Source organism: Numida meleagris, chromosome 6, assembly GCF_002078875.1.
Source record: "Numida meleagris isolate 19003 breed g44 Domestic line chromosome 6, NumMel1.0, whole genome shotgun sequence".
Classification (NCBI taxonomy): Eukaryota; Metazoa; Chordata; class Aves; order Galliformes; family Numididae; genus Numida; species Numida meleagris.
Genome location: NC_034414.1, coordinates 38,793,144 through 38,818,540, shown reverse-complemented (window position 1 = coordinate 38,818,540; position 25,397 = coordinate 38,793,144). Strand labels below are relative to the sequence as shown.

Below are 25,397 nucleotides of genomic sequence, written 5' to 3'. Positions count from 1 at the left end.
GAAAAATAGAGAATAAAGATACCGAGAGGCAGAGCCCAGGTGCACATCACAGTTCGGTCCCTCATGTGCAGCACAGGAGCCCTTGGGGGCCAGGATGCTGCCTTCACTCTGTGCACTGATCTCTCCCAGGAGCTGCGCAGAGTCTGAGATAAAATTCTCTTCCTTTGAATAACACTTGTGTTTTGCCACAGCATCTCATGCATACAAATATTAGGGCAAAGGGGCTCTGCCTTGAGCTCCCTTTTGATGGTGCTTCTATTCAGATAGTATTTGGACTTTCTGGAGTTTCATGGGGCTGTAAAACTTGAGAACTTTAAAGCCAAAGCAGAGAAAAAAAATGCCTAAGTAAAGTGAAAACTAGAAATACTGGGGGAAAGCACTGTACTCTAACTCTTCTGCATTTGGGAAAAGGAGAAATCTTTACTGTGAAAGAACAAAACACTTAGATGCAGTTGTAGCATCAAAATGCAGTAAATAATACCTTGTGGATGAGGTGCTGAAAAACTATTTTCTATCCAAAGGGCAGAATATTTATGTACAGGCAGAACTTCTACAGACTTTGTAGGGAGAGGACTCTTAGTAACTTTCCTTCCTATTTGTTTTTCCCTACAGGATCTACTCCAGCTCTACAACTGTTGACCCATGCTTGACTGCCCCAAGTGATCCTGGCAGGATGACATCTTCCAGACCCCCTATCCTTCTGGCACTGGTGTTTTCTTCTTTGTCCCATGTTCTTTCCCATTCAAACAGAGATATGTGGTTTCAGGATCTCTTTCCACCTAACGTGTGCCCTATAAATGCCAAGACCAACACTTTTTATGGCATAATGTTTGATGCAGGAAGCACTGGAACCCGGATCCACATTTATACCTTTGTGCAGAAGAGCCCAGGTAAGACCCTATGTCAATCTGTGCACCTGCCATATGTTGACTCAGGTTTCACATGAGAGGGTTTTGTTTGCACCAGCACGGAATTTGGGATCAGCTGAAGATTTCTCCTGTGTGTCCTTCAGATCATCCTCTTTGGGGTGATTGTTTGCCATTACGGTGCTGTTTTGCTGTGAAAAGTTCTTTCTTGCACATCTTGAGAAACCCAGACATTTCTTTCTGGGTACACTGGAGAGTTATGGATTTCCAAAGATTTTCACCTGTGCAGCTGTCCCACTGAATTGGGAAGAGGCTTACAATGTCCTTTGTCAAGTTGCCTTTTACCTGGAATTATATCAACAAATAATACTTAAATTCTGTATATGTAACATTTTATAGCAAAATAAAATCAGTACGCTAAAGAGTTATAACCATCTGGGCGGTTTCCAGAACTGTAAGCAGATACAGCACACTGCAGAATATCTGCATCTGACGTGGCATGGAGGTACACAGGTCAGCCTCATGTTTAACAGGATTCGAGAGGGTGAATTAGCTTCTGTACAGTGAACCAGCAAATTTGCAAAGGTTAAAGGCTAATAAGCCCTTCAGGACCGCATGTAGGACCTGTGTGGCTTCACATGATTTCAGCATTCTTTGGGAAGGGCTGGTGCAACGTCCAACTCTGATGGACAATAGGCAGTACTGAGAGATAAATGGCAGAGCCAAGCTCCTCTGGGAGCAATGGTCACATTTGTTTGGCTTTGCAGCCAAGTGCCTGGGGCCAGTCAGCTCTGTTCAGCATTCCCTGTGTTTGTGGCTAGGATGAATCACGTAAGAATAATCAGAGCTGAGTGTATGTGCCTTAATATGAATGACTATTTCACACTTAGCTTGGGGGCAAAAAGGGAAAGAAATTTCTTTAAGATTAGGCAACAGTTGTACAACATTGCTACAACTCGTGGTTCACAAATGCATAACGAACAAACAACCTTCTAATTATAATATGTTCGTAATAAATGGTTCGTGAACTTGGAGGACACAAAGGCAATGTTCTGTTAAGTATGTTTCTGGAATGAAGGAGCGGCGTATTTTTGGGGATTTATTATTTGCAAGGGGAAGTCAAGGATAGTCTCTTCACTAGTGTTGGAGACAACCTTTCGGAAGCTAAAAAAAAAAAGATTTGAATTGTTGTCTGTTTCATGTAATGTCTCATTTGTGCAGAAATCCTTCCAGAGTTGGAAGGGGAAATATTTGAGTCTGTGAAGCCAGGTCTTTCTGCCTATGCTGATCAGCCTGAAAAGGTAAGGCTCTCCTTCATTCCCTGTGAGTTAATCTTGCTTCTACTAATATCAGTTGCACTCTACCAAGCAGTTCAAATATTGCTAATTGTATTGCAGGGAGTTGAGAAAAATGTAAAGGTTCTACTATTGGCTGTCTAAACCTTTTGCTCTACTTTTGTGAGTTAATTTCCACACAGTAAAATGGAAGCTATTACTTCACGTATTTCATCAGTGGAACAATGGCTTAATTGCTTAAATGCCGTATCTAACTAGATTATATGCCTTTGAGAATTTCAAAGGCAAAGTGATTTTTGGTTCTAGCGACATCCATATTCAACATTTATTTCCCCTGTAGCTACCACAAATATAAGTAAGCCTATACTCCTGTTTCATTTACTAATCATTTTTTCCCCATTTTTACTTTTGGTTGAAATTCTCAGTGCTGGCTGCTGTTCAAAATAGGCATATTTTGTTTTGATTTGCTTGTTTGAGAGGTTTGAGTCAGGGGTTAAGACTGCTCCTGTTACTTGGACAAGCAGGAAGGTTTATTTTCTTTGACTGTTAAAAATGTTTAACTTCTTTGTGCTCATAGTCAGATCTGCAAAAGTTAATTTTTGTTAATCAGTTAGGGAGAAGGGGAAGAATCAAGATGCATTCAGCTGGTGAAATCAAGCCATAGTATTTTTCAAAGCCTCTGTCATCATATGTTTGCTTTGATTCTTTGCTGCTGTCTTGGAATCCATTGCACAGTGATCTGTAGAACTCACTTCAGTCATGATCAGTTCAGATATTTGATCACAGTTCTAGCTGAGTAATGATTCTAGTATGGGCAATTGCTGTTCTACCGACTCTGGACTTCTGTTTTTTTGTTCACGCATGGAGTGTTTCAAAAATAAAGCTGGGCAGTTCCATAATCTACTACTGGATGTATTAATTAGTACTTAATTAATTTATAAATTAGCAATTTAGAATCATAATAAGAAATTGAAGTTAGGTGTAGCCCTCTTTATTTTCAAATGCAGATAGTTGTGAATTCATGCGCGGTGCGCTTCTTTCAGGCCACTCTGATCAGGAGTCAGAAATGAGCAGCAGGGCAAAGACAGCTAAAAGAATTGTGTTGATGCACAGAGCCGGTCCTGAACTGAGCTGCCATTTTCCAGATCGCCTCTGCTGACAGCAAGCTCATTCACAAGCTAAAGGAGGTGCCAGGCAAATGATAGATTAGATCCCGTGCCTTGCCTGCTTTAGCACTCCTGGAGCTGGGGCTACCTTAGGGGGAGCTTCAGGTTTCTCAGCGTGCTCAGCTGCATTCAGTGCTGCAGGAATTTTAGTGTGAAACTTTGGGGAAGATGGCTCTTTTTAAAAACTTTGATGATCTCTTGTGATTTCACTAAATAGTCTTGTTTATTGGGTAGGAGAAGAGAAAAATCTTCACCAAGAGATGTTTCTAGAAATTTCACAGAAGAATGCTTATTGCTAATGCCAAACCATAATTGCTAGAGCAGAGTAAATAGTTGAGAGCCTAGCAGTGATGTCTGCGCCTCATGTGGTAACCACTCTACAGCTGCCATTGTAATTAGAATACTTTATATGGACTCATTTGGAATTCTTATGTGCATTTACTGAAATCCACAGACGTCCCCCCTGACCTTTGCAGTTTCAGTCAGTAATTGCACCACTTAGTTTTATCATACTACAAGATGCCTAGGTTTGTCAGATGCTCAGTTCCCTTGCCTCCCTCCGTCTTTTCCAAAAATACTTTCCCCAAACAATGAAATTTCATTCTGTCTCCTAAGATGTAACTCTGAATGTATCTGACCTTCCCATGCAGATATTCCTCTAAGGTTTGTACGAGATGCCTAGCACAGTTTTTGTGCATCTTTTGGGCATGGATATTTTCTGTTACTGAACACCAGTTTCACTAGTTTTGAGGAGTTGGGAGGCTCATTTTCTGTAGGAAGAAAACTGTGAGAAAAACAACTTCTTCCTTTAAGGGTGCTGAATCCGTCAAAAGATTGCTGGACATGGCCATAGATGCTGTGCCACCTCATCTCTGGAAGAAGACTCCAGTAGTGTTAAAAGCCACAGCTGGACTGCGCTTACTGTCAGAGGAGAAGGCTCAGGCTCTACTTTCGGAGGTAATACTAACGTATTTTGGATACAGTACTACTGTTCTCCCTGTTTCATCTTTCCTGACTCAATTCTCCAGTCTGTTGCCATCAGTGAATTTCAGCTGTGAAAAGTAACTGTAATCCCATGATAGCACGAAAGTCACAGACTTCAGATTTTCTTGTATGGTCCTGAAATCCTCTGTCCTGATGTGGACAGGAGTCTCTAGGAAAGAGACTTCTGATACGTTTCTTTCTCCACTGGCTCTTAAAAGAGGAAGAATTTTGTCCGTCACGCGCTCTTGACTTTTTTTCTGCTGTGGTGAAAAGGAAAGCTTTTCTCTGTCATTGTCAGAGCAGAGCAAGACTGTTCAGACCAAGGAACTGAATCATTTTCTTTTTCTTCAGGTGAAAGAAGTCTTTGAGGAGTCACCATTTCTTGTTCCAGAGGATAGTGTTAGCATCATGGATGGGTCTTATGAAGGTGTGTTTTAGAAGGAAAAAAAACTGAAAGCAAAGAGGAATGGGAGGGAAAACAGGAATGAATGAACTTGAAGGGGGAATGGTCACCTAAACTGAGGAAAGGAAGAAAAAGATTTCTAGCCTTGTTTGTAACCTAAATAAGTAATGTAAAAATAATTTTAAAAAATCAGATTGGAAAAGCACAGCTAATTAAGTAACAAAGGAAGTAACCTAAAGTACAAGAAAATATGTGGGCTTGGAGTTAGTGACTATTTATAAATGATTTTGCAGTGCAGAGCAAACCAGTGATGCGCTTTGGCTACATATCCTTGGAGATCAGGCAGGTAATAATCCTGTATGGATGTCTGATAAAAGGCATCCACGATGTTACGTTCAATTCTGAACACTTCATTATGGCAGATGTTGTTCAGGAAAAGCAGGAAGTTGTTGAGGAAAAGCAGTAAGAATTATCATGAAGCTTAAGCAACCAGTATATGGGGAAAGATTAAAGAGCAAAATCTGTCCATATGGGCCAAGAGAAAAAAAGAAAGAACATAAAGAAAGAACATAAAGTCTACAAGTGTTCGGTGAAGCACGGTGCAACAGACAATGTGTCACTAGGATTAACGGATGAAGTGTATATCAAGGAGAAGTGTGGTATTAACAGGGAGCAGTACCAGTGAGGCATAACAGAGCACGGTGTAGTCTGTCGTGTTCTATTTTAAAACCCACCACTTCTACTGTCACATTTGCCTGTGTTTGGGTGACAGTCATGCTATCATCAAGCCAGCTGCTGGAGCCCAAGAGGAGTTGTTTGCATTTTAGTGGTTGCTACTGTTTTTTTGAGTGGTCACACAAACCACAATGTTAAAACACAGAGCAGTGTACATGCAAATTTCAGATCAGGAATTAAAAGGCTGAGAAGAAAAGTGCAGAAGAAAACTTGTGCATTGTGTCAGCTCATTGCTTCTTTGTGTATCCTTTGGGAATTAGAAATGACTTGTGCATGCTGGGGTTGCAAGGCTGCTACAAATGTTCTACCTGTCTTACCTTATGAGCTTTTAATACATCAATAATGCATGATATTAACTAAAGTTTGAATGAATGTCTGCAATACTGGAGAGGTTATATTACATTACCTGGAAATCATTACTAAATAAATAATGTGGAGTGGTGGTAAGAGTGGGCAGGAGGTCAAGAGAGTATTCAGTGGTGACCTTTTTTTTTTCCTTTTTCACTCTGCAGGAATTTTAGCCTGGATCACTGTGAACTTTTTGACAGGTAGCTCATTCTGTATAACTTCACTTTAAATTTGAACTTGAGTTTCTTCTGCAGAGATGATCACTGTGTGTTCCTCTGCCTTGGTTGCTGTACCTTCCTTTCTCCCCACTGTGGCAACAACGCTAAAGCAGTGGATTGACTTGGGCAGACTCTGTCCTAGAGGCTGAGTCCCACCTGTAGCAAGAAGGCGGCATCTTGATCAAGAAGGTGCCAGGATTTACTCAGGACTGGGAGGCACTGGCAAGCTGGTTTCTGTAATGTATGTAGGGGCATGGTACCACTCAACTGTTAGAAGGTGGGAAACAGGGTTTTATGGTATTCTTCATCCCGTTGTGAACTGTGCAATGAACATCATGCAACAGCATGCATTAGCACTACTGGCTCTAATAAGTTGTGAGAGTACAATCTAGCAAAGAGAAAAGAAAATCAGTATTCTAGTAGAAATGAGTAAAAAAGCAAAAAAAAAAAAAGCTGTTCTGGGTGAAGAGAAATGATAATAGTTGGTTCTGCTCTTGCTATGTATCCTTGTTCTCCTACTGCTCTTGACCAGCTCTATGGTAGCTACAGAATTAATGTACTCTCCCTGACAGTCTTCTACAGGAGATACTATGTCTCCTGCTTTCAGCTTTTGATGCATACCCAAACATTTATCTGCTTTTGTCTCTTTGGATGTGAAATTTGAGTCTGAAAAGAAATTTTCTTAATACCTTCTTTACGACAACATTTTCTCTGTGATGGTGTTTGTCTTTGAAGGCCCACTCAGCCTTCCTGTACTGCTGTGATAATGTGGAAACTCGTTGGTTGCCTGAGCATACATGCAGTATCCACATTATAGCATTTTGCCACTTCAGCCTGTTCTGAACACGATGTGGTTTGCAGGGCAGCTGTCTGGCCAGAACCAGCACACTGTTGGGACCCTGGACTTGGGAGGAGCCTCAACCCAGATCACGTTTCTGCCACGGTTTGAGGTGAGGAGTGGCTGCAAGCATAAGAGTAAAGACTACAAGGCCAGTGGGAAGACCTGGGCATAACTGGGCTCTGTGCTCTCATTTTGTCAGCTCTGGCACAAGCAGAACATCTCTGATGTACTGAACATCTGCATGGCCTTTCCCTTTGACATCAGCAGTTGGCTGATAGGCGCTTGCAAACAAAGGAGCCTGGATAAGTAGGAAGGAAAAAGAAAGAAAGCAAATGCGTAAAACCAAAGACAGTTAGCCTTTGTTTTCTAGACTCAGGCTGGAAAATCCCCACGAATGCAGACAATTACTTTGCATTCAATAAATGTAGCATATTTCCAGGGAGTATTCTTACATATTACGGCAAAGTAGGGTCTCTTCTGAGTTATCATTTTTTTCCATTCCAGTCCGATAGCAGATCCTCAGTAAATAGCGGCAGGGTGGAGTTGCTGTCTAATGGAGCAAATGTTTTTATTTCTAATAGCACAGCTACTCCCTCTTTGTTTACTTATCTATTCCTTCTCGTTTCCTGGGAGAATTCTTGTCTTTGAGGGAATCTCACCATCTCTGCTGGATTTTTCAGAAATTCTGTGTATCTTTAGAAACAGTCTGAATTGGGACCCAAGTACGAAGATTGCATGGGAAAATTGCATGGATGTTAAACAGTGGAAGGACACTACAGCATTCTGTGCCTCCATATTGTCAAGTTGTTTTTGTCCCTCTTGCTATTTCTGAAGTAGTTTAACATATTTTGTTGACAAGGATGGAAATTCTCAAACAGGTGTTTGGGGACCACTAAACACATGGTTTTTCTATCAGAATATTTTAGTTCTGCCATGGTGGGTTATGTTGAAACCTGATGTGCAACCTTATCGTGTTCTGCAGAGCCTCAAGTACTCTGGGCTTGCCCTCTGTTTTGTGCTGATAACACCTGCTGAACCGGGCACTGGACCAACAGGAAAGGGTGTTATGTGTCAGGGTTTTAGAGACTAAATAGAGCTGTACAGGAGACTGGACTGCAGCTCAGGATTCAAACTTCTCCTTATGGCTTTGCAGGGAAAGGCCTTGAAGGTTTGCTACTGACAGGGACCAACGGTATGAATAGTAGAGCAGTGTGGAGTAAGGGTTCATGTATCCTGCTTGTATGCTATGCCTGCTTCAAGCCTGTGTTATCAATTTCACACCAAAAAGCAAGTACACAGCTTAGGATGCTTCTGAAGAATTCTTCCCATCTGACAGAATTTTGTCCCTTGATTTGCAGTTTGCTTTTTTCCTCCTATAACCTGAGTAGGTTGCATATTTGCTTTTGTATTATTTAAAAAAAAAACCAACACTGTAATAGTAGGAGATTCATTAATGAAATACAGGTTTGCAAGCAGATAGAAGAGATAGAATGATACTAAGCTGTTTTAAGATTGTGTTATGCTTTTCATGATTTGGCTGTTGCCAAAGCTACAAACAACTAAATTCAACCGTAATAAATATGAAATTGTCTGTCTAGTGCCTGCCTCACCTGGGGAACGTGTGAAGACTTCTACATTTTTGTGAAAGCAGGGGACAGAAAAACAGTTGTTTTCTCCAATTAAATTGTTTTCAATACTCTTCTTTTTGTGATGTAAGGTTTAGGAACAGAATTCAAAATATGGCAGAGTCAAGGGTCACTGCCACTCCTACACAAATCTACCCAATGCCCAAAACAAGCTAGTCTGTATTTGTTCAGGAGAGACTTAAGCTAAATACTGCCAAACCTCTTTCAGCTTCAGGCAGGCTGCTGACCAGGACTCTGTAATTGCAGATCTGTCTTTTGCTCTGTCCGGTTACTGGAATGGCAGCAGCAGCGACTCTGGAAATTCAGTCCTCTAAGAGTCTGCTATTTGGCCCAGGGTAGCAGTGACTGATATGAAGGCATGGAGCCAAGAAGGGATGGGAGGATGAGGTCAGAGGAAGCAGAAGAAAGATTAAGGGATTAAGGCCTCAGGGACTGGAAACAGAAAGGAACGATGAGTTAGTCCAAAATGGGTTCAGATTTACAAGAATATGAGAGTCAGTTTGGCAAGGAAATAGGCACCGAGTACCGGTGGGGCAAAGGTGCACACAGAGGGAACACCCTGAACAGAAGAAGACTGGAAGTGGCGAGGTGAGAGCTGAGGGTAGATGGAAGCACAGGAGATAAAGAAGCCCAAAGACTGAGAGTGAATGGTCACAGTGTTTCTTTGAATATCAGGAAGTAATTTAACTTGGGAAAAATCTGGCTTATACTTTAATCTGCATTTTTAGATTCTTCTCTGTGCCTGAACTAAGATCTCTAGTCTGGCTTGGAAAAGTTCATAGTGCTACTACTGCAGCTGATTTTAGTGGGGATTCTGTGCATATATAGGCAAGCACACAAGTACTCTGAAAACAAAATTAAGGTATAATGAATTAAAAAGTATTTTCATCTTGATCTGTTTCGCTTCCCTATTATACATTGCATTACACAAAGATGCAATTAAATAAACTCAGTGTTAAATACTGCACGTATTACAGCAACGGGCACCACTGGAAAACTGTTTTGTTTTCAAAGGGTATATCTGTAATATTACATCAGTTTTTTGTTGTTGTTGTTGCATAATTACAACTAAAAGATTTATTCTTTTACTTAATTTTTAGGAAACCTTGAAGGAAAGCCCTAGGGATTTTCTTACCTCATTTGAAATGTTTAACAGCACCTACAAGCTCTATACGCACAGGTGAGGATCAAAAAGGCTGCTGGCTCTAGTGGGAGAATCAATCTCTCCGCAGCCTCTGAGACCAGAAGTGTTTGTGTTATCATATTGCCAGCTGTTGGGACCATGATTATTTACTAGATTTTTTGCCTGCTTGAAACATTAGTTGAACTGAAAGACGACATTTTGGAAATACTCCAGGTTAGTATCACTGCAAAGGAATAATAGTCCATCAAATGAAGAGGAGGCACTGTGAGTTCTGTGTTTAAGGTGAAGAATTTTTACTACTCAGTTTAAGCCAAATATTCTGGAATGAGCAGAATGGCAGATGTTGTGCCAGCAGTCAGAATTTAATTAATTAATTTCCCAGTTCTCAATTCCAGATAGTCCATCTCTTCAGTAACTGGACAAAAAAGTAAAACTTAGACTGATGTAAACCAACTAGAAAGTGAGACAGCTAATGCATGACATGGAGCATAGATTCTCAAGCCAGCTAGGGGGATTCTTGGCCTGAAAAAATGTAATTGTGTTTACTGAATTAAGCAAACAGGTATCTGAGATGTCTGCAGTGATATCCAGAGTTTCCCTGCATGGTTTATATAGTCCAGTGAAGAACTCAACCATGTATGACAGAGTTTGTCTCAGCCCATAACTACTGGGGTGAAGAATATCAATATGTTTACTTGACAGCAAAACTGGTTTAATAGTCCTCTCACTACTTCAATTTATGAAAGTAACTGATTGCTATATTTACCAATAAAGCAAATTACGTCACTAGAAATAATTGGGATTTAAAATAATCTCATAAAAATGAGGAAGACAGAGATTAATTTAACCCTGATTATTATGTAAAGATTTGTATTGACATAACTAAAGGGATAGGTAGCCAAACACAAATGGAAATGAAAGGCCAGCAGGTTTTTAATCTAGCTGCATTGTTAAAGCCAGTAACACGTAATGATATTCTCATAAATGTTCACAATCCTAGCTTGTAGTATAGTGGCATTCTGCGAAGTCAGGGGGGAACTTCATAGGAAGGCACATCTTCATTTTAGTAGGACATTCTGCAGTTTTGTTAGTTCTGTGAAGAGCACAGTCTTATGTATATGATGTAGGAATGGCCATTATTCCCCTGCACTCCTCACATATCTTTATTCCTTGTTTTTAAGACTAACGCATTTTTACTTTTCCATTAATGTCTTATAGAAATGTCATACCAACTCTAACCACTTTCTGCAGTTTTAGATTTACCCATTTTGCAGTATAATGTGTCTTGGCATTTGTACTTTTGGGACTTGGGAGTTGTTCAGGCAAAGAGAACTCCCTATTCCTTGTGCACAGAATAGTGGGAAACAAAGGAAATTAGAGTGTTCAAGGATTTAGGAAGAGGCTATGGGTGAAGCATATAGAAATTGCAAGAATTAAAACTGTAATGTTTTCCTTTGTTGTTTGCAGCTATTTGGGTTTTGGATTAAAAGCTGCCAGACTAGCAACTCTTGGAGCTTTGAATACGGAAGGTATGTCCAGATAACAAAACACTGAAGATTTCTGAAGAGATGAGTAGGCTTAGTCTTGTGTCAGCAACCCATTTCCTGTGCCTTCACTGCTATATTTCATGCTTTTCTGTTTTCCTAGTATAGATCTGTCCAGAAACTGAGCTTACTGCTTTTTTTAGGAGTGTCTTGTGAGAAAGCTGCTTTTCCAGTTCCAACTAGCAGTGAGACTGAGGGTAAATTCCAGAAATGCACGTGGACAAACAAACACCCTAGAGCCACAGCCAGCCACCAATACACAGCTTTACCAGCATCCACATAAATGCAGGCAGCACAAAGCAGGTTCCCTGAGCAGGTTGCACAGTTCAGATTTCCTTACTTTTGCTTGAAGACCTTAATGAAGATCTTTCAGCCTTTTCTTTTCTGGCTTTGCACATTGATTGACAACTGCATCAAAATTTATCCTTCCTGACTCTCTTATTTCCAGCTGCAGATGGACAAATGTTTCGCAGTTCTTGTTTGCCAAAGCAGCTGGAAGCAGAGTGGCACTTTGGGGGAGTGAAGTACCGGTACGCTGGCAACAAAGAAGGTAAAATAAGGCAACTTTCTCCTTCTTGTAAGATAAGTCTTGCCTCCTGCATCTGAGTTTTTTTTCTTGACAAATACTCCATCAGTTATCTTGGATTATGAAGGATACCTCTCCAGTCATAGACATATGGAGTTTTGATAGAGCCAAAGAAAAATCTGAAGCTGTAAGAGTACGTGCCTGTACTTGCTGTAAGCTGCCTTCATAGGAAATGTTAGTTACTTGTGAAAACGGGAGAGTCCTTTCTGAGGTTTTGAGCTGAGTGCTCTGGCTATGTTAGGGTACAACAACTGGTAGACTGAAGAGTATCCACTTGTGGAACTCTTTCTTAAAGATACTGTCCCTAATACTGCAAGCAGAGCACGATGCTGCTACCAGCAGTGGCTAGAACAGCCCCCTTCGGTGACTGACATTGCTTTGCTTTATAGTAGGAAACATGATCGCTGAGCTTGATTTAGTGTGTGTGGACTGGACTGATAATTACAATGCAATGACGAGGGAAAGTAAAGTTCTACCTTGCAGGTGGTAGCAAATATAAATGAGATTCTGCTTACTACAGAACATAACAACGGGAGCTTTGCCTGATGAGGAAGCATTTCATGCACCTATCCTAGTATGCTCAGCTCATCTTTGAGATATTTCTGTGAACTGCTTCAGCCAGTTCCGCCTGATGATGGTGATCTAGAGTACTTGCTACATGCAGGTACCATGCTGGATTATGGAGAGGCTATCTAAGCTTTTCTCACCTCTTCTGATTCTTTAATCTCTGCTTCTTCCTGTTTTCATGCTGTTGCCACCAATTCCTCCATCTCCTGCACGTGCCTCTTTGGTTCACCCCAACTGTGTTTGTCCTAGCAGGAGAAACAGGATTCAAGCCCTGCTACCTGGAAGTACTGAAGGTTGTCAAAGGAAAACTGCACCAACCAGATGAGATTCGTGGAAGTTCCTTCTATGCTTTCTCCTATTACTATGATCGAGCAGCTGACACCAACCTAATTGGTAAATTGGTTTGGGGTAATCTACTATGTGTGAGCATGTCAACCAGAAGGTAGAACCCTGGAGACTGGCGATATGTGAAGCAGGGAAAAGGCGCAAGGTGTCTGAGGGAAAGGAAATGCACAAAATGCCTTCACGTATTCCTCATTTTTGGTATTCGGAATTTGATAGAAGAGATTAGTGCTCTGAACTCTAGTTATACTTGCAGTTCTGTTCACTGTTACCAAGGACTCCACTCCAAGCCCATCATCACTGAGTTGTACTCCGGAGTCATCTTAGATTTAGAACTTAACTGCTTGCAGGTTTCTGAAGATATTTTCTCACCTCTTTCTTTTCAGATTATGAACAGGGAGGAGTTCTGGAAGTGAGAGATTTCGAAAGAAAAGCCAAAGAAGGTAACTGTCATCAAACATGGGAAACTGTTGGGGAGGAGAAATCATTAAAGATGAATGTTTATAAGGCAATATTTAAGATGTTTGACTTGAAAAAAAGATCGTTTAGCCTTTATTTCACTTACACTCCCATGTCTTGCTACTTACCTTCTGTTATGCTCTACCTCTAACTATTGCTGAATAAAATACTGAAGAACATTAACAAGAAGCGAAGTGGTAGCATCTTTGCAGTTCTGTTCAGGAAATAAGGGATACAGCTGATAAATGTCAGCACAAAACAGAACATTCCCATCTAAAAGATGATTCTTGTTGTAAATCCACTTCCTAATCACTGTAACCCTTGTTGTGGAATCTTTGCTGCAGTGTGAGTGGCTGTTTGGGCAACAGTCTCTTGGACATGCGGTTGAAAATTTAAAATTAAAAGCAGCTGCCAGCCTAGAAGGTGGAGTCTGTTACTGGAGCCATTTTTGGACAGATTAAGGAAGATAAATGATACTGTGTTCTTAAAAAAAGCAGTCTACCAGACAACTACCCTGGCAGCTATTGATTGAGCAGAGGTTCGGGCTTCAAAAGAGCAATGTGGACTATGCTGCTGTAACAAAACATACACTTACGACAGTTAAGAGAAACCAGATTACTATATGGTTTACTCTCCAACTTTATACAACAGCTGTGCAGTACGTACCATGTGTTACATACCCCCATTAATAGAAGTAGGTGAATGTGTTTTAGTAGGTTTTGGCTTAAGGTCAGTTCAAAAGCCCCTTTATTTTGCTGATTTTTTTTTTTTTTCCTTCTCTAGTCTGTGATAACATGGAGAGGTTCAACTCAGCCAGTCCATTCCTCTGCATGGATCTCACTTACATCACTGCTTTATTAAAGGAAGGTTTTGGATTTAGAGACAACACACTCTTACAGGTGAGAAGAAGTTCAATCCCAAAACCAGCTTCCCAATTTCTCTATCAATCAACATGCTCTGGTTCATTTTTCTGGCTAACTAGCTACTGACTCTTTCCAGGGTTGTTATGTGTAGTTGCTGTCACATGCAACTCTCAACATGTTGAGAACACTGCTGGTAACAACTTCTTTTTCTTCCTCTTATAGTTAACAAAAAAAGTGAACAACATAGAGACAAGCTGGACTTTGGGTGCTACCTTTCACTTATTGCAGTCTCTGGGGATAACGTATTGAACTGTGACATTCCTATGGATTTCAGCATTTCTGAAAGTTTGAGAAAGCAAACTGAAATCTCCAGGTATGTTATCCAGCTGGAGTCAGTCACAGAGTAGAAAATGGACCAAAGCTATAAAACAGATCCTCACCTGGGATTGGCATTGCACATAATGAAAGTTGCCACAATATAATTGTGATTGTCATAAATAATCCAGAAGCTGCCTTCTGAAAGTCAAAAGGCCTAAACTCCTGCAGAGTATCTGCAAGGGACTCAAAGACAGCTTTCACCAGCACATTCGTATAGCATCCCATTGCTAAAAGCACAGCATACCTGGGACATGGTGGTAAACTACAGACGTTATTTCTACTCCCCCATTTACTTTAAGCATACAGTACTGAAGTTTGCTTGCAAGACATTAAATACAGAAATTACAGATGACACCAACAGTCATTCAGAGAAAAGTAAACAGTAACTCTGGATGCTCCCAGCCTCAGTATTCCAAGTACCCAGCTGTTAGCTAATATATTGCAAGATGACATCAGTCTTTCTATAAGCACTCTTTGGGTATAGTTTTAGGAAAGATGTTGGCTGAAACATAGGCTGTACCACACCAAGCATTTCTTTAAGCAGTAGTTTCTTAAGCAACATGTGTGCCGAATGGTTTGCATGACTGTCTTTGTGCTGCTCTTTAAAAGTCTGTACTTTTTTTTTTTTTAAAGTCTGTACTGTATGGCTGCACATCTGGATATCAGGCCTTGATTCATTTTAGCATCTACAGTCGTGACACACAGTTGTGCAGGCACAAAACAAGGCAGCAAGATACGCACATATGCCAGACACATGAACTCCACTGCCAAAAGAAATGCTTGCCACATTATACCACAAGGAAATTAAGGATGCAGTCCGATAAAGTGTCTGATTTAATAGTTCACTTTGCCTTGACCACCTTCTATTCAATGCGGAATATGGAACTTAAAGATGAACTTAACACAGTCTTAGGAACAGAGAGGTATTATCCTTATGACTAAAAGCAGCTTTTATTCACCCCTGCCTTACGACAAATGCTTTGTTCCTTTCAGGCATTTGCACTTACACGTATGCTATGACACAGCTTTTTCACTTTGGTAAAACCCAAGATTGCCCTCACGCTACCTTCTCTGGAAACTGGATTTGAAAATAATTGCTAATGCCCAGCACAAGGAGGAAATAGCACACTCAAATCCTAACTAATCTCACCAAGCAGGTTGGAGTCCTAGGAATTTGCCTTACTACGAACATTAGTCATTTTCCTCTCATTAGCAGCGCAAGTTTGACGATGGCTGATTCAGTTATCCCATTTCCCTGCCTCAGGTTTTATGGCGCTAGGATGCAAAGCATACTTTTGATTGAACAAGTTCAGTCAGCACCAGGAGTCCAAGGGGCAGGGATGGAGCAGCCTGTAACTGTCCCACTTTTGACACCTTGCTGTAAACTCAGACTGTTTCTTTGGAATATGAAATGAGCATCCTACTTGTGCTCCTCATCAGAATCTGTTAAGAGATTCATGTTGGGAAATGCACTGGTGCCACACCAAACTTCCGTTCCTTCCTCACTACAAAAATCTGTTTGAGCACAAAGAAAGTAGCCATGGAGTTCAGCCTCAATGCTAGTCTCTTCTTAATGGGAACCTTTCTTATTCCCCTGGTTAGCATTTGGCAAAACTTAGTGCATGGTCTGGTTTCAACAACAAGGTGACCACAAACATTCATCTTCTCCTGAACGACCAATTTTCTTCACCTTTGTATTCTTTGGAGAACACAAAGAAAGTTGCAGTGGTTAATAACCAAGTGTGTTACTCCTGGGAAGTAGTGAATGTAATGAATCAAAAGGCCTCCAGTCTGAGCCAGTGCTATGATAAACTCTCTTAGCAGATCTTGAGACCAAGAGCCATAAGTAGTGAGGCTGTACTTGAAAGACGAAAGGAAGGTGGGGTATTATTTTTAAGGCACAAGCAGCAGCGTATCTGCCAAGTGAGTGCACCCTAGCCTTGAGGAGTACATAAGGGTTTGGTTTTGTCCTGAGGGAGGATGTCTAGAAGACAGGTACCATGTGGAGTAAGTTTCTTTTCTGCATTCTTTGCCTCAAACTCTGGTACTACAAATCCTAGGTGGGAGCATCCGTTATTCTGTACCAAAGTTGCATTAAATCTGAAAGCTCAGGGCCTTCATTTGTCAGTGGCACAATTCATTAACTGAAACTCACCTGCTGCTCTCTATCAAGGGCCTGATCCTGCAGTCACAAGAGAAACAAAAACTCAGCTCAAAGGTTTCTTTTACAAGAAAATGCAGAATTGAGCCCCTACTGTTTACATCTGAATTACTAAAAGTGGGTTGAGGATATAGAGAAGCCAGTCGCGTCCTCACACCCTAGTGCAATGATATTATTTATTAGCTTAACTAAAGACTAAGCAGCCTTTTAAAGGAAGAGTTCTACTTGCACCACTGATTTTTATCGTCTCCTTTGTAAAGTCTCTTATCCTGACTACCAGGAGCTGCCTAGTATGTGCGACTGAAGAAGCACAAGTAATGGCTTTCAGTCCAAAACTTATGTTTAATTATTTGTGGTTTTAATTCCTGATACTGGTTACTGTATCTACAAATCTTGCCCAGTAGCAGTGCTCACTCAATGTTTTAAGTCTCAAATGTCTAATGCAGGAGGCTGGCATTTGGAACGTCATACAGAATATCTTGATTTTCTATTTTAGTAATTAAAGCATTTTTAACAATATTTACAACTTTGTCCTGAAGTTTTCTTTCCTAGATGTTATCTTGCATCTCGTTTTCATGGTACTGGAAAGCTCTTAGGACTAACCAGTCCCACAAGAAACATCACTATTAAATAAAAGCACCATGAGTGCGGCAAGCAAAAAGGTGAAGGAGAGAGATTAGAACATTAAAACATACCTATCTGCCTCTGGGAGTTGGTCTCTTCTGCTGAAAACTCGCCCTCCTTTCAGAGTCCAGGAAGTGGTTAAGAACCCAGAATTGCAATAACAGTTCCAGAATCACACCATGAAAAACTGAAAGTAATTAAACAGCAAAATTTGTAGCTAGCAAAATTCAGCATGGTCCACCTCGATCTGCAATTCAAAAGGCCCAAACTAAAAGCACATTGTACAGATAGTTCAGTGGCTGAATGGATAATGATACTACAGGAAGAGACCTAAAACCCTGTTGAGAAGAGCAGATGAGATATCAGCTGCATAAACCAGAGAAGGTGTAAGACACAGCTCAATACTTCAGTTTTATTGTTAAATAAAAATAGCACAATTCAAAAATGTGTATCGGTCACAGTCCTTATAAAGGCAATGCACTCACTGGCAAGCTGCTGTTCCAAACTGAAAACGGATCACTTACTGGCAAAAGCCATGATTTGCTCCTGAAAAGGGAGAAAGAAAAGTAATTTGTAAATTGGTGATAAGTATACATTTCAGAAAGCAGCTATAATCGCCTTCCCCTTTCCACGTGGACAAGAGTTCCTTGCCAGCCTTTTTAGTTAAGTGCAAAGCACCTATCCCTGAATACAAGGAAATTAAAGAAGCTGCAGCATTCTTCTCCTTCTTGAATAGCACAAAACAGATATAACCAACATGTTCTGTGCTCAGAAAAGAGGCCTTCATTTGGCTTTCTGCTTTCAACAGAGAAAGTGAAAAAACACCAAGTACTGAAGCAGCAGCACACTGTTCTTCCTAGTACAACTAACTGAGACATCTCTACAATTCAGCCTAGTGTCTTAGTGTGATGTATGCACAGGAGACTGACCATCTGTGTTTAATAGTAAGAAGGTGACTTGATTTGTGCAACAGTTGAATTCCGAAATGAGAAATCTAATTTGAAGGCATGTGGGAGCTTTGAGAGCAGGTGGCTCAATGAACATCATGAAAATCCACCAACTGGGTCAATGCTGTGCAAGATTCTGGCAGCTAGGCTGCAAACAGAGGTTCTGTGTTTAAGCCTGAACCTCCTCAGGTAACTTCCACTGAAGGCCTGAACTTAAACCAGGAGAGAACAATTTAACAGGGCACAACAGCACAGAAACAGATACCTGTCTAAGTCACACCCCACATCTGTCAAGTCACCTGGTGTCTCACTCTTAAGGAAGATTTGTTTTCAGAGGGCTATTTTTTTCACAGTGCATTTCTGGAATGCAGTTCAAAGTTCCATGTTTGCATTCCATGGCAAAATAGAGCCAAAGACTACTACTGACTTTTAACCCACAACTACTGACACAGAGTATAGATACTGAGATCCTTCATGTTCCCCTGTCCTGCAGAAGAAACCTGTTACCACCGAGCCGCAAGTTATTTAGGAAATCCTCAGGCTCATTCATAATACAAAACCTCAGTTCGAACAACTTAGCATTTTCCAACCAAAAGATGTTTCTTTAGAAAAATTCTTCAATGGCTTGTGTACAAAGGAAGAATCTCACTTTGACAGGAGACAGGGCATTTGTCGCTTGCAATCCCCATGTCCTCAGCAACACCAAGGGAGCCAGGTTTGTGGAGTAAAGCCTCTTCAGCAAATCAATAGCAGCTATCAAGGAGACATTGTGCCTCTGACGTTCTGTCTCAAACCTTAGGAGATGTTTTAAAGATCCTGGAAGAAATAATTGAATACTCAAATTAAAAGTGACTTGCCACAAACAGTTATGTAAGAGTCCATGTAAGAGTCTCCACAGATAACTGAAAACATAGAAGAGATAAATGGTCCATCTTAATATAGGCTTGAATCTTTCAGCTAGTGGTTTTCGCCTCACCGCTTCTAACTACCATCCTGCAGATCTTTTCTGTGCTTTTTTAAAGCATTTTTTGAGGTTTTTGAGGATGGAAATGGCACCCAAGTATGATTAACTGTTCCACAGCCAATGAACAGTAGAACAGTTTCGCTTCAAAGATGTTTGTGTCTTTTAAACAAAAAGAGCAGTGAGCTTAACCTGCATATAGAGATGGTGCTTGTCCTGATGGTAGCAGCAGAGGCTTGTAAGGCTAAACATCTCACAGCCACCTCATCGTCTTAGATACTTACCCAGATCATGCCCATTGAAGGCTGCTGCACTGAGGTGATGAGCTAAACATGCAATATCACCAAAACCCAGGTTTACACCTTGTCCTGCAAGCGGGTGGACTCTGTGCGCTGCATCCCTACAGCAAGAGAAGATAGAAGGTTATAACCGTTCTTGAAGAAAGCTAAATGGCTGAGACGAACTCTTCACTTCTTTGCAATTCACATGATCTTACAGCAGCATATACAGCTTTATCCAGTACTTCCTTGTGCTGAACTACCTGCCTACCTCTCCAGCTGTATGAAGCAAGAAAAAGAGGGGTCAGCAAAAAGTATCTCAGAAAGGTAAAATTATAAAGAGGTGACTAGCTAAAGTCCAGTGTCAGATCACATGTGAAACAGGCCTTACTATTTTTCTAAGTGGCACTAGAGGAAATATATCACCGACACATTTCACAAACACAGAAGCAGAGAGCCATCACGAATACAAAGTCGTGATGTATCACTGAAAAGAATCTGAATTTTTTTATTATGAGTAGACTTGTCTGCAAAGAATGAAGCTGAACACATTACTTAAAGAAACAAAATTTGGGTATGAATGTAAGATCACACACTTAAAACGTTAATGAGATATAAAGCACAGAGTACTCATAAGCACAAAGTGACTCAAGGTGGAAAGAAAGAATGTATCTGAAATGTAATATGGCATCAAGAATTATTATAAACTACCAACGTACTGCAGCTCTGGGGAAGAAAAATGTACATTCATCCCCAGAATGTAAAACATGAGGTACTTCTCTCTTTCTATAGACCATTGTACAAAAGCCTATGGCATCCTATCCAGAATTATCTCTAAGTTTTGTGATTTGTGCTCAAGACAAGTGAGCTAACACTCAAACTGATATACAGAATGGCTGCTATCTTTGGGAGAAGTACAGGTCCATCATGAGATACTGGACTGTTTCACTGGACTACACAAACAAGAGAAGGAAAACTGTCCAATTTACACAGAAAGTATACACAGTGGGGAGAGAGCTATTCATATAAAAGGCTTTTGTTGACACAAGAGCAAATTATATAAACCGCCTAGATAAAGTCAGACTCTAGCCATAAACGCATTTCTAACCATCTAGTTTATTATTAAGTGGGAGTTGCTGTGCTCACATCATTTCTAACCACACACCACTCACTCACCACCCAGCAGCTGCTCCAGAGACCTTACCCGATCAGAGCTACGCGGTGCCGGACGTACTCTGTCGCATGCCCCATCCCCAGAGGGAACACGGCTCTGCTCTCTGGATCTACTTTAGCAACACTTGGGGGCAGCTGACGCACTGCAGTCCCTGAGGGTTTCAGAAGTGAAAGAGCAGATCGAAACATGGCTCCAGCAGCATCAATGAAGTCAGAATGGTTTACGTTGCTCCACTGAAACAAGCACACAAACAAACAGAAAGAAATCTTTAGATGTTAATCCAAACTGGACATAAAAAGAACGCAAAAGAAAGAAAATCTCATCTAGCTCCAGGTACTAAATTAACTACCTGGACAAAAATAGATAATAGAAGAAACTATCTTCATTGCTTTAGGACATGTAAGTCTCTAACTAGGGTAAGCCTATGCTTCCCATATTTCAGAAATTTAGTTCAGATTCTACCATACCTTTCAGAACTAACTTAAGAACCGTTTGGATGTGGTGCTCAGGGACACGATTTAGCGGTGAGCTGTTACGAGTTAGGGTAGTATGGCTAGGTTGTGTTTGGACTTGGTGATCTTTAAGGTCTTTTCTGAGCAATTCTGTGATTCTAAATCAGTCCCAAAGGGTCATCCTTTTTTTTGCCAAGTGTCCTCTAATATCATCCTCACCAAAGGAAGAAGTTTGAGAATCCATCTTTCCCATTACTATCCTTTAAGCTGTAGGATTCCATTGTACTTCTCATGACGGCAACAGCCAGCCTCATAACTGCTGTAAGGCTGATACTCACAAAGGCAGAGTTGATGCTATCCACAAAACTTTCCTTGTCCATAGTGAGAAGTTCCGATGCATGTTCATGAGACGTAGACCAAACCAGAGAGCTGGCAGTGTCAGACAACTGGATAAGAAAATTTCAAGGGTAATTATCAAGAGAAAAATAAACAAAAGAAAATAAAACAAACAATGCAAAGCTTTCCTCACTCTCTTCTCCCTACACCAGTCCAACTGCATGTTACTTTCCCAGCCAAACACACTACAAGTGAGAAATACCAAGGATAAAGTGCGAGGGAAACACTTGCAAAGGCAGAAGGACAAAACAGGCATAGCAAGGCACAGACAGAAGAAAAATTACTAAAAGATATACTAAAAAGTTAAAAAAACACAGAGACCATGAGGTATCTTACCGGAAGAAGCGCAATTGGCCCTGCAGGAAGGAACCTCTGCCATGCTACGTTATTGTCTGTGGCCTACAGTGGAAAGAAATGGACAGTTAAGAACCAGTGACTTAACATCATCTGATTAAGCAGAAGGCAAGACATGATCTGTAGAATTTCACCTCAGACAAATGAAGAGTTGCCACCACAGCTGACTGGTCATACTGATGCTCAATGTTCTGAATTTCAGCTTCCTTCCGGACTACGGAGTTATGGCCATCCGCACCAATCTATGGAATAAAGAGATGCAGAGCTACCTCTTCATCAGCTCCTGAGAAAGCCAGTATTCCAGTCTACCAACCTCCATTAGTGCGTACATATATTTTTGTTTATACAGAAGAAGAAAATACATATATGTTCCCCCAGACCAGAAGAGGTGGTCCCTTCTGCTCTTGTCCAATTCAGCACAGTTTTCTTGCATCAGGTACAGAAAAGGCTGCACAATGTGTCTGTCCCTTAGCACCTCTGACTGAGTTAGCGACTCACCTCACTCAAGCCCTCCACGTGGGTGGAGCGGCACACACGGAATCAGAACCAAATCCAGTGGAAAGGACTTGGGCAAGAGATGATGCCTGATCAACAGAAATAAAAAGCTTAGTTACCAGCAGTTTGGTCTGAAGTCTGCGTCCATCAGCTAACTCAATTTGGACCCAAGGGCTTGTGTCACAGCTGTGAGAGGGAAGGGGCCAGGTATACCCGACTGCTCTGCTCCCGTAGAAAACCTCCACCCGGTCTGGTGGGAACACAAAGTACCATGGTCACTGCATGACACAGACATGAAAAAAAGGAAACATCACTTCAGCAGCAAAGGGCCATGCACACCTTTAGTGGCACTCTAAGAATAGACTCGACAGTTCTCAAGGCAAGAAAGAACAGATCTGACAAACTGTCACTGCAAAGCCCGCTCTAAACAGAAAGCTACACATCTTTTCATTAAGTCTTATTTCAGAGAAATTGCGTGCTGGTGAATAGCATACGCAATTGTCTTCAAGCTGTGTAGCCTACAGCAGGCTACAGCAGATAGATTTCTCCCTCCATTCCCCCCGTTTCAAGAAGCTGCCCATATCCCAGAGTCATTTGTTAGATAAACCATTTTTCTCCCTCTCTTGTCTTCTATTGTGTACACTAAGATAAGTTACTGAAAACTTTCTCCACAAAATAAAACATTAAAGAAGTTGTCCACTACCTGCTACTGCATCTAACTGTTTTGTGAGAGCAGACATAATGACATCATTCTCCACTATGTAACCCATGTCATCTAAGTCATCTTTCTCAAAAGTGATGATGGCTTCAGAACAAGCATCCCACACCTACAAAGAAAAACATTATATGAAGCTACAAAACAAACAGGTATTGCTCCTTTCAGAGAACATGGAAACAACCATCCTAACAGCCAAAGAGCGTGTCAATCTACGAATGCAGAAGTAGAGGACACATCCTGAATCACCATCCATTCTAAGCCACTAAAGAACATCACATAATTCCTTACACGCAATGATCGAGATTAATCTCAAACACTAATTCTGAAGACAGAAAGTTTTTCCCCCCTATTTTCCTGGTACATAATTAACACACAATGCTACTCTACCACCTTCACCTTTGTCTTTCCTGACTAGTACCCATGCCTCCATGTTTACAGCTTCCATTAGGAATCAGCCTTTCACCCTGAAACATCACGACTCTGAGAACAGTCATCTCCCCAGAGAAAAGCATGGCCTACCCTTTGCCAAAGAAGGAATAAACTTTTGATTAATAATGGAAGTATTTGTGAAAATTCAAAGTAGACAAACACACAATATATTTGCAGTCCTGAGTATGGCACCTGCATGCGTCGGAATGGTTTACATCTCAGGCTGCAGACGTGATCCCAGGCACCAAAACCTAGAAGAGAAAGAGGACACAAAGGCATAGGTTTACAAGTGACAATGAGACCCAAACGAAGCTGAAACTCAATCTGTGCTTTCCTCTCTCACTGACTACGTATCACTAACTACTATATAACTTGCCCAGACTCTGCTTCCACCACCCCCAAGCATGGCCCGCGCTGCCTCACTGAGTGCTTTCCCAGCTCCAGCATCACATTATCTTGCTGTTAATACAAGCCAGACAAAAAGGCACAAGAGTTCTCCATAAATGCCGTCACTTACACACCGACTCTCACCGGGCAATAGAACAGACACAAAAAGTCACAGCCACTGTATATAATAGTTCTTTCTCCATATAAAATCAAGGCTCAAATTTGCCTTTGAAATGAAAATTAATCAGAAGTGAGTTACCAGACTGCAGAACACTAAGCATGGGAGAATTATGCTTATTTTGTGAACAAAGCATCCCAGACACTACAGAAAGCACTTCACAATCTTTTGCCAGCCCAGTATCACAAACACTAATACATAACATAAACGTAAGTACATACATTAATATAAAAAAATCAGACTGAGACACTAGAACACGGAATCTTGTTACCAAGAGATGCCTGATCCCATCACTGCAACTTAACATTTACTGAGAAACAAAGCCAAACAACTCCACTTATGATGAAGGCATAACATGCTCAAAGGAGTTTTGTTTAAACATAACAGAAAGTTCAAACACGCTGCTACAAACACAAAGAATAGAAGTGATACATACTGCTCAGGAGGGTTGCTGATCCGGGGGAGATGGAGCTGACCCTGTTGCTGTAACTCTCTGGCAAGCGATATTCTTTCCTAGGCCCAGCCTCCAGCAAAGCAATTTTCTTATCATGGAAATGGATGTCATGCCCTTAAACAAGCAAATACAACACACTTTAGCACAATGCACCCGTCAGATGCCTGTTTCTTAATTCTGCATCTATAACTTCTATGCGTTTTTGTATTTAGACAGAGCACGTTCTAAACCTTATGCAGAAACACACAACGAGGTAGGCTCCGACAGTCAGCTGTGCTTTAATATTTTTCAGCTTTATGACTACAGCCCTTCGTGACCGATAATGCCTCTGCAGTTAAAGCACGCATTAAACCTTCGCTTTTTGTATGAACTCTTCCTATCTGTACGCGTTTGCCCGAGGCGCTGACCGCTCTCTCGGCCCCGGGCCAGGCCGCCTGCGGAGAAGGTCACGGCCTTACCGAGCGCGGCGGCCATAGCACTGCCGACCATACCGCCGCCCGAAACCACCACGTCGTAGAGCGGCGCGGCGGCAGTGAGGGAGCGGAGCGGGGCCCGTGGGCAGGCCCGCAGCCACCCGCCGAGCGGAGCCAGCAGACCCCGGCCGCACGCCGCCGCCATCGCTGCGGAAGTGACATCCCGCTCGTCGCCCGCGGGCGGAAGTCGCGCGAGGAAACCATGACAACGGTACATCTCCCCAAGGGGCGAGCACGACGAAAACAGTTCTTCCGAATCACCAATCAGTGAGCGGAAGGATCGGCCCATCTCGGAGTCTGATTGGTTGCTTTGGCTGGGAGGCGGGCCTAGAGCGCCGTCGGCCTCGCTGATTGGCGGTAGGCGGGCGCCGTGCTGGGGTGGCGGCCTGCGGGTGAGGACGGCGTCCGTGCTCCGTGGGGGCTGATCTGAGCCGGGACGGGCGGGGAAAGCAGCGGGTAGCGAGTGCCCTCTCCCCTCTCTGGAAGCCATCACTCCCGCAGCTCTCCTTGATTTTTTTTTCGCAGGTGACA

General features: G+C 41.7%; 2 protein-coding genes and 1 long non-coding RNA gene across 9 annotated transcripts in view; 2 read left to right on the top strand and 1 right to left on the bottom strand.

The window, feature by feature from the left end:
* The window catches only part of ENTPD5 (ectonucleoside triphosphate diphosphohydrolase 5), a 25,394-nt gene extending 3,043 nt beyond the window's left edge, over positions 1–22,351 (top strand). Inside the window, exons 2-15 of one of the 4 annotated variants that reach the window (XR_002440155.1) lie at positions 613–890; positions 2,088–2,167; positions 4,141–4,284; positions 4,663–4,738; positions 5,962–5,997; positions 6,877–6,965; positions 9,603–9,682; positions 11,114–11,175; positions 11,639–11,740; positions 12,593–12,736; positions 13,072–13,128; positions 13,928–14,043; positions 14,230–14,380; positions 21,935–22,351. Coding sequence is in view for 2 of the 4 variants with exons in the window: in XM_021401296.1 (XP_021256971.1) it covers positions 674–890; positions 2,088–2,167; positions 4,141–4,284; positions 4,663–4,738; positions 5,962–5,997; positions 6,877–6,965; positions 9,603–9,682; positions 11,114–11,175; positions 11,639–11,740; positions 12,593–12,736; positions 13,072–13,128; positions 13,928–14,043; positions 14,230–14,316 (1,290 nt within the window). In the remaining 2 variants the exon portion in view is untranslated. Of the gene's footprint in view, positions 1–612; positions 891–2,087; positions 2,168–4,140; positions 4,285–4,662; positions 4,739–5,961; positions 5,998–6,876; positions 6,966–9,602; positions 9,683–11,113; positions 11,176–11,638; positions 11,741–12,592; positions 12,737–13,071; positions 13,129–13,927; positions 14,044–14,229; positions 17,066–21,934 lie in introns of those variants that run through there. The other 3 variants (XR_002440154.1, XM_021401297.1, XM_021401296.1) reach the window with 3 other exon arrangements.
* Positions 7,149–8,328, top strand: LOC110400930. The gene is made up of 2 exons (XR_002440159.1): positions 7,149–7,578; positions 7,620–8,328. It is a non-coding gene; the product is annotated as an uncharacterized LOC110400930 (long non-coding RNA).
* Positions 17,218–25,397, bottom strand: COQ6 (coenzyme Q6, monooxygenase). 4 transcript variants are annotated; one of them, XM_021401286.1, is made up of 13 exons: positions 24,852–25,397; positions 24,376–24,507; positions 23,567–23,625; positions 22,931–23,054; positions 22,347–22,477; positions 21,867–21,974; positions 21,715–21,777; positions 21,321–21,428; positions 20,561–20,763; positions 19,363–19,478; positions 18,767–18,933; positions 17,656–17,716; positions 17,218–17,357 (listed from the first exon to the last, which is right to left on the bottom strand). In XM_021401286.1, exons 1-12 carry the CDS (start codon positions 25,354–25,356, stop codon positions 17,687–17,689), a joined length of 1,746 nt encoding a protein of 581 aa, XP_021256961.1. In that variant the 5' UTR covers positions 25,357–25,397; the 3' UTR covers positions 17,218–17,357; positions 17,656–17,686. The 4 variants fall into 4 exon arrangements, with proteins under 4 accessions (XP_021256961.1, XP_021256959.1, XP_021256958.1 ...); XM_021401284.1 differs by lacking the exon at positions 17,218–17,357 and having other exon boundaries at positions 17,558–17,716; XM_021401283.1 differs by lacking the exons at positions 17,218–17,357; positions 17,656–17,716 and having other exon boundaries at positions 17,723–18,933.

Coding starts and splice junctions, on each gene's coding strand:
- COQ6 (XM_021401283.1), bottom strand. CDS start 25,356: ATGGCTTCCAGAGAGGGGAGAGGGCACTCGCTACCCGCTGCTTTCCCC. Junction 21,778..21,866: donor CAACTCTTCATTTGTCTGAG/GTGAAATTCTAC, acceptor TTTCCACTGTAG/GCCACAGACAATAACGTAGC. Junction 19,479..20,560: donor CACCGCGTAGCTCTGATCGG/GTAAGGTCTCTG, acceptor CTCTTGCTGTAG/GGATGCAGCGCACAGAGTCC.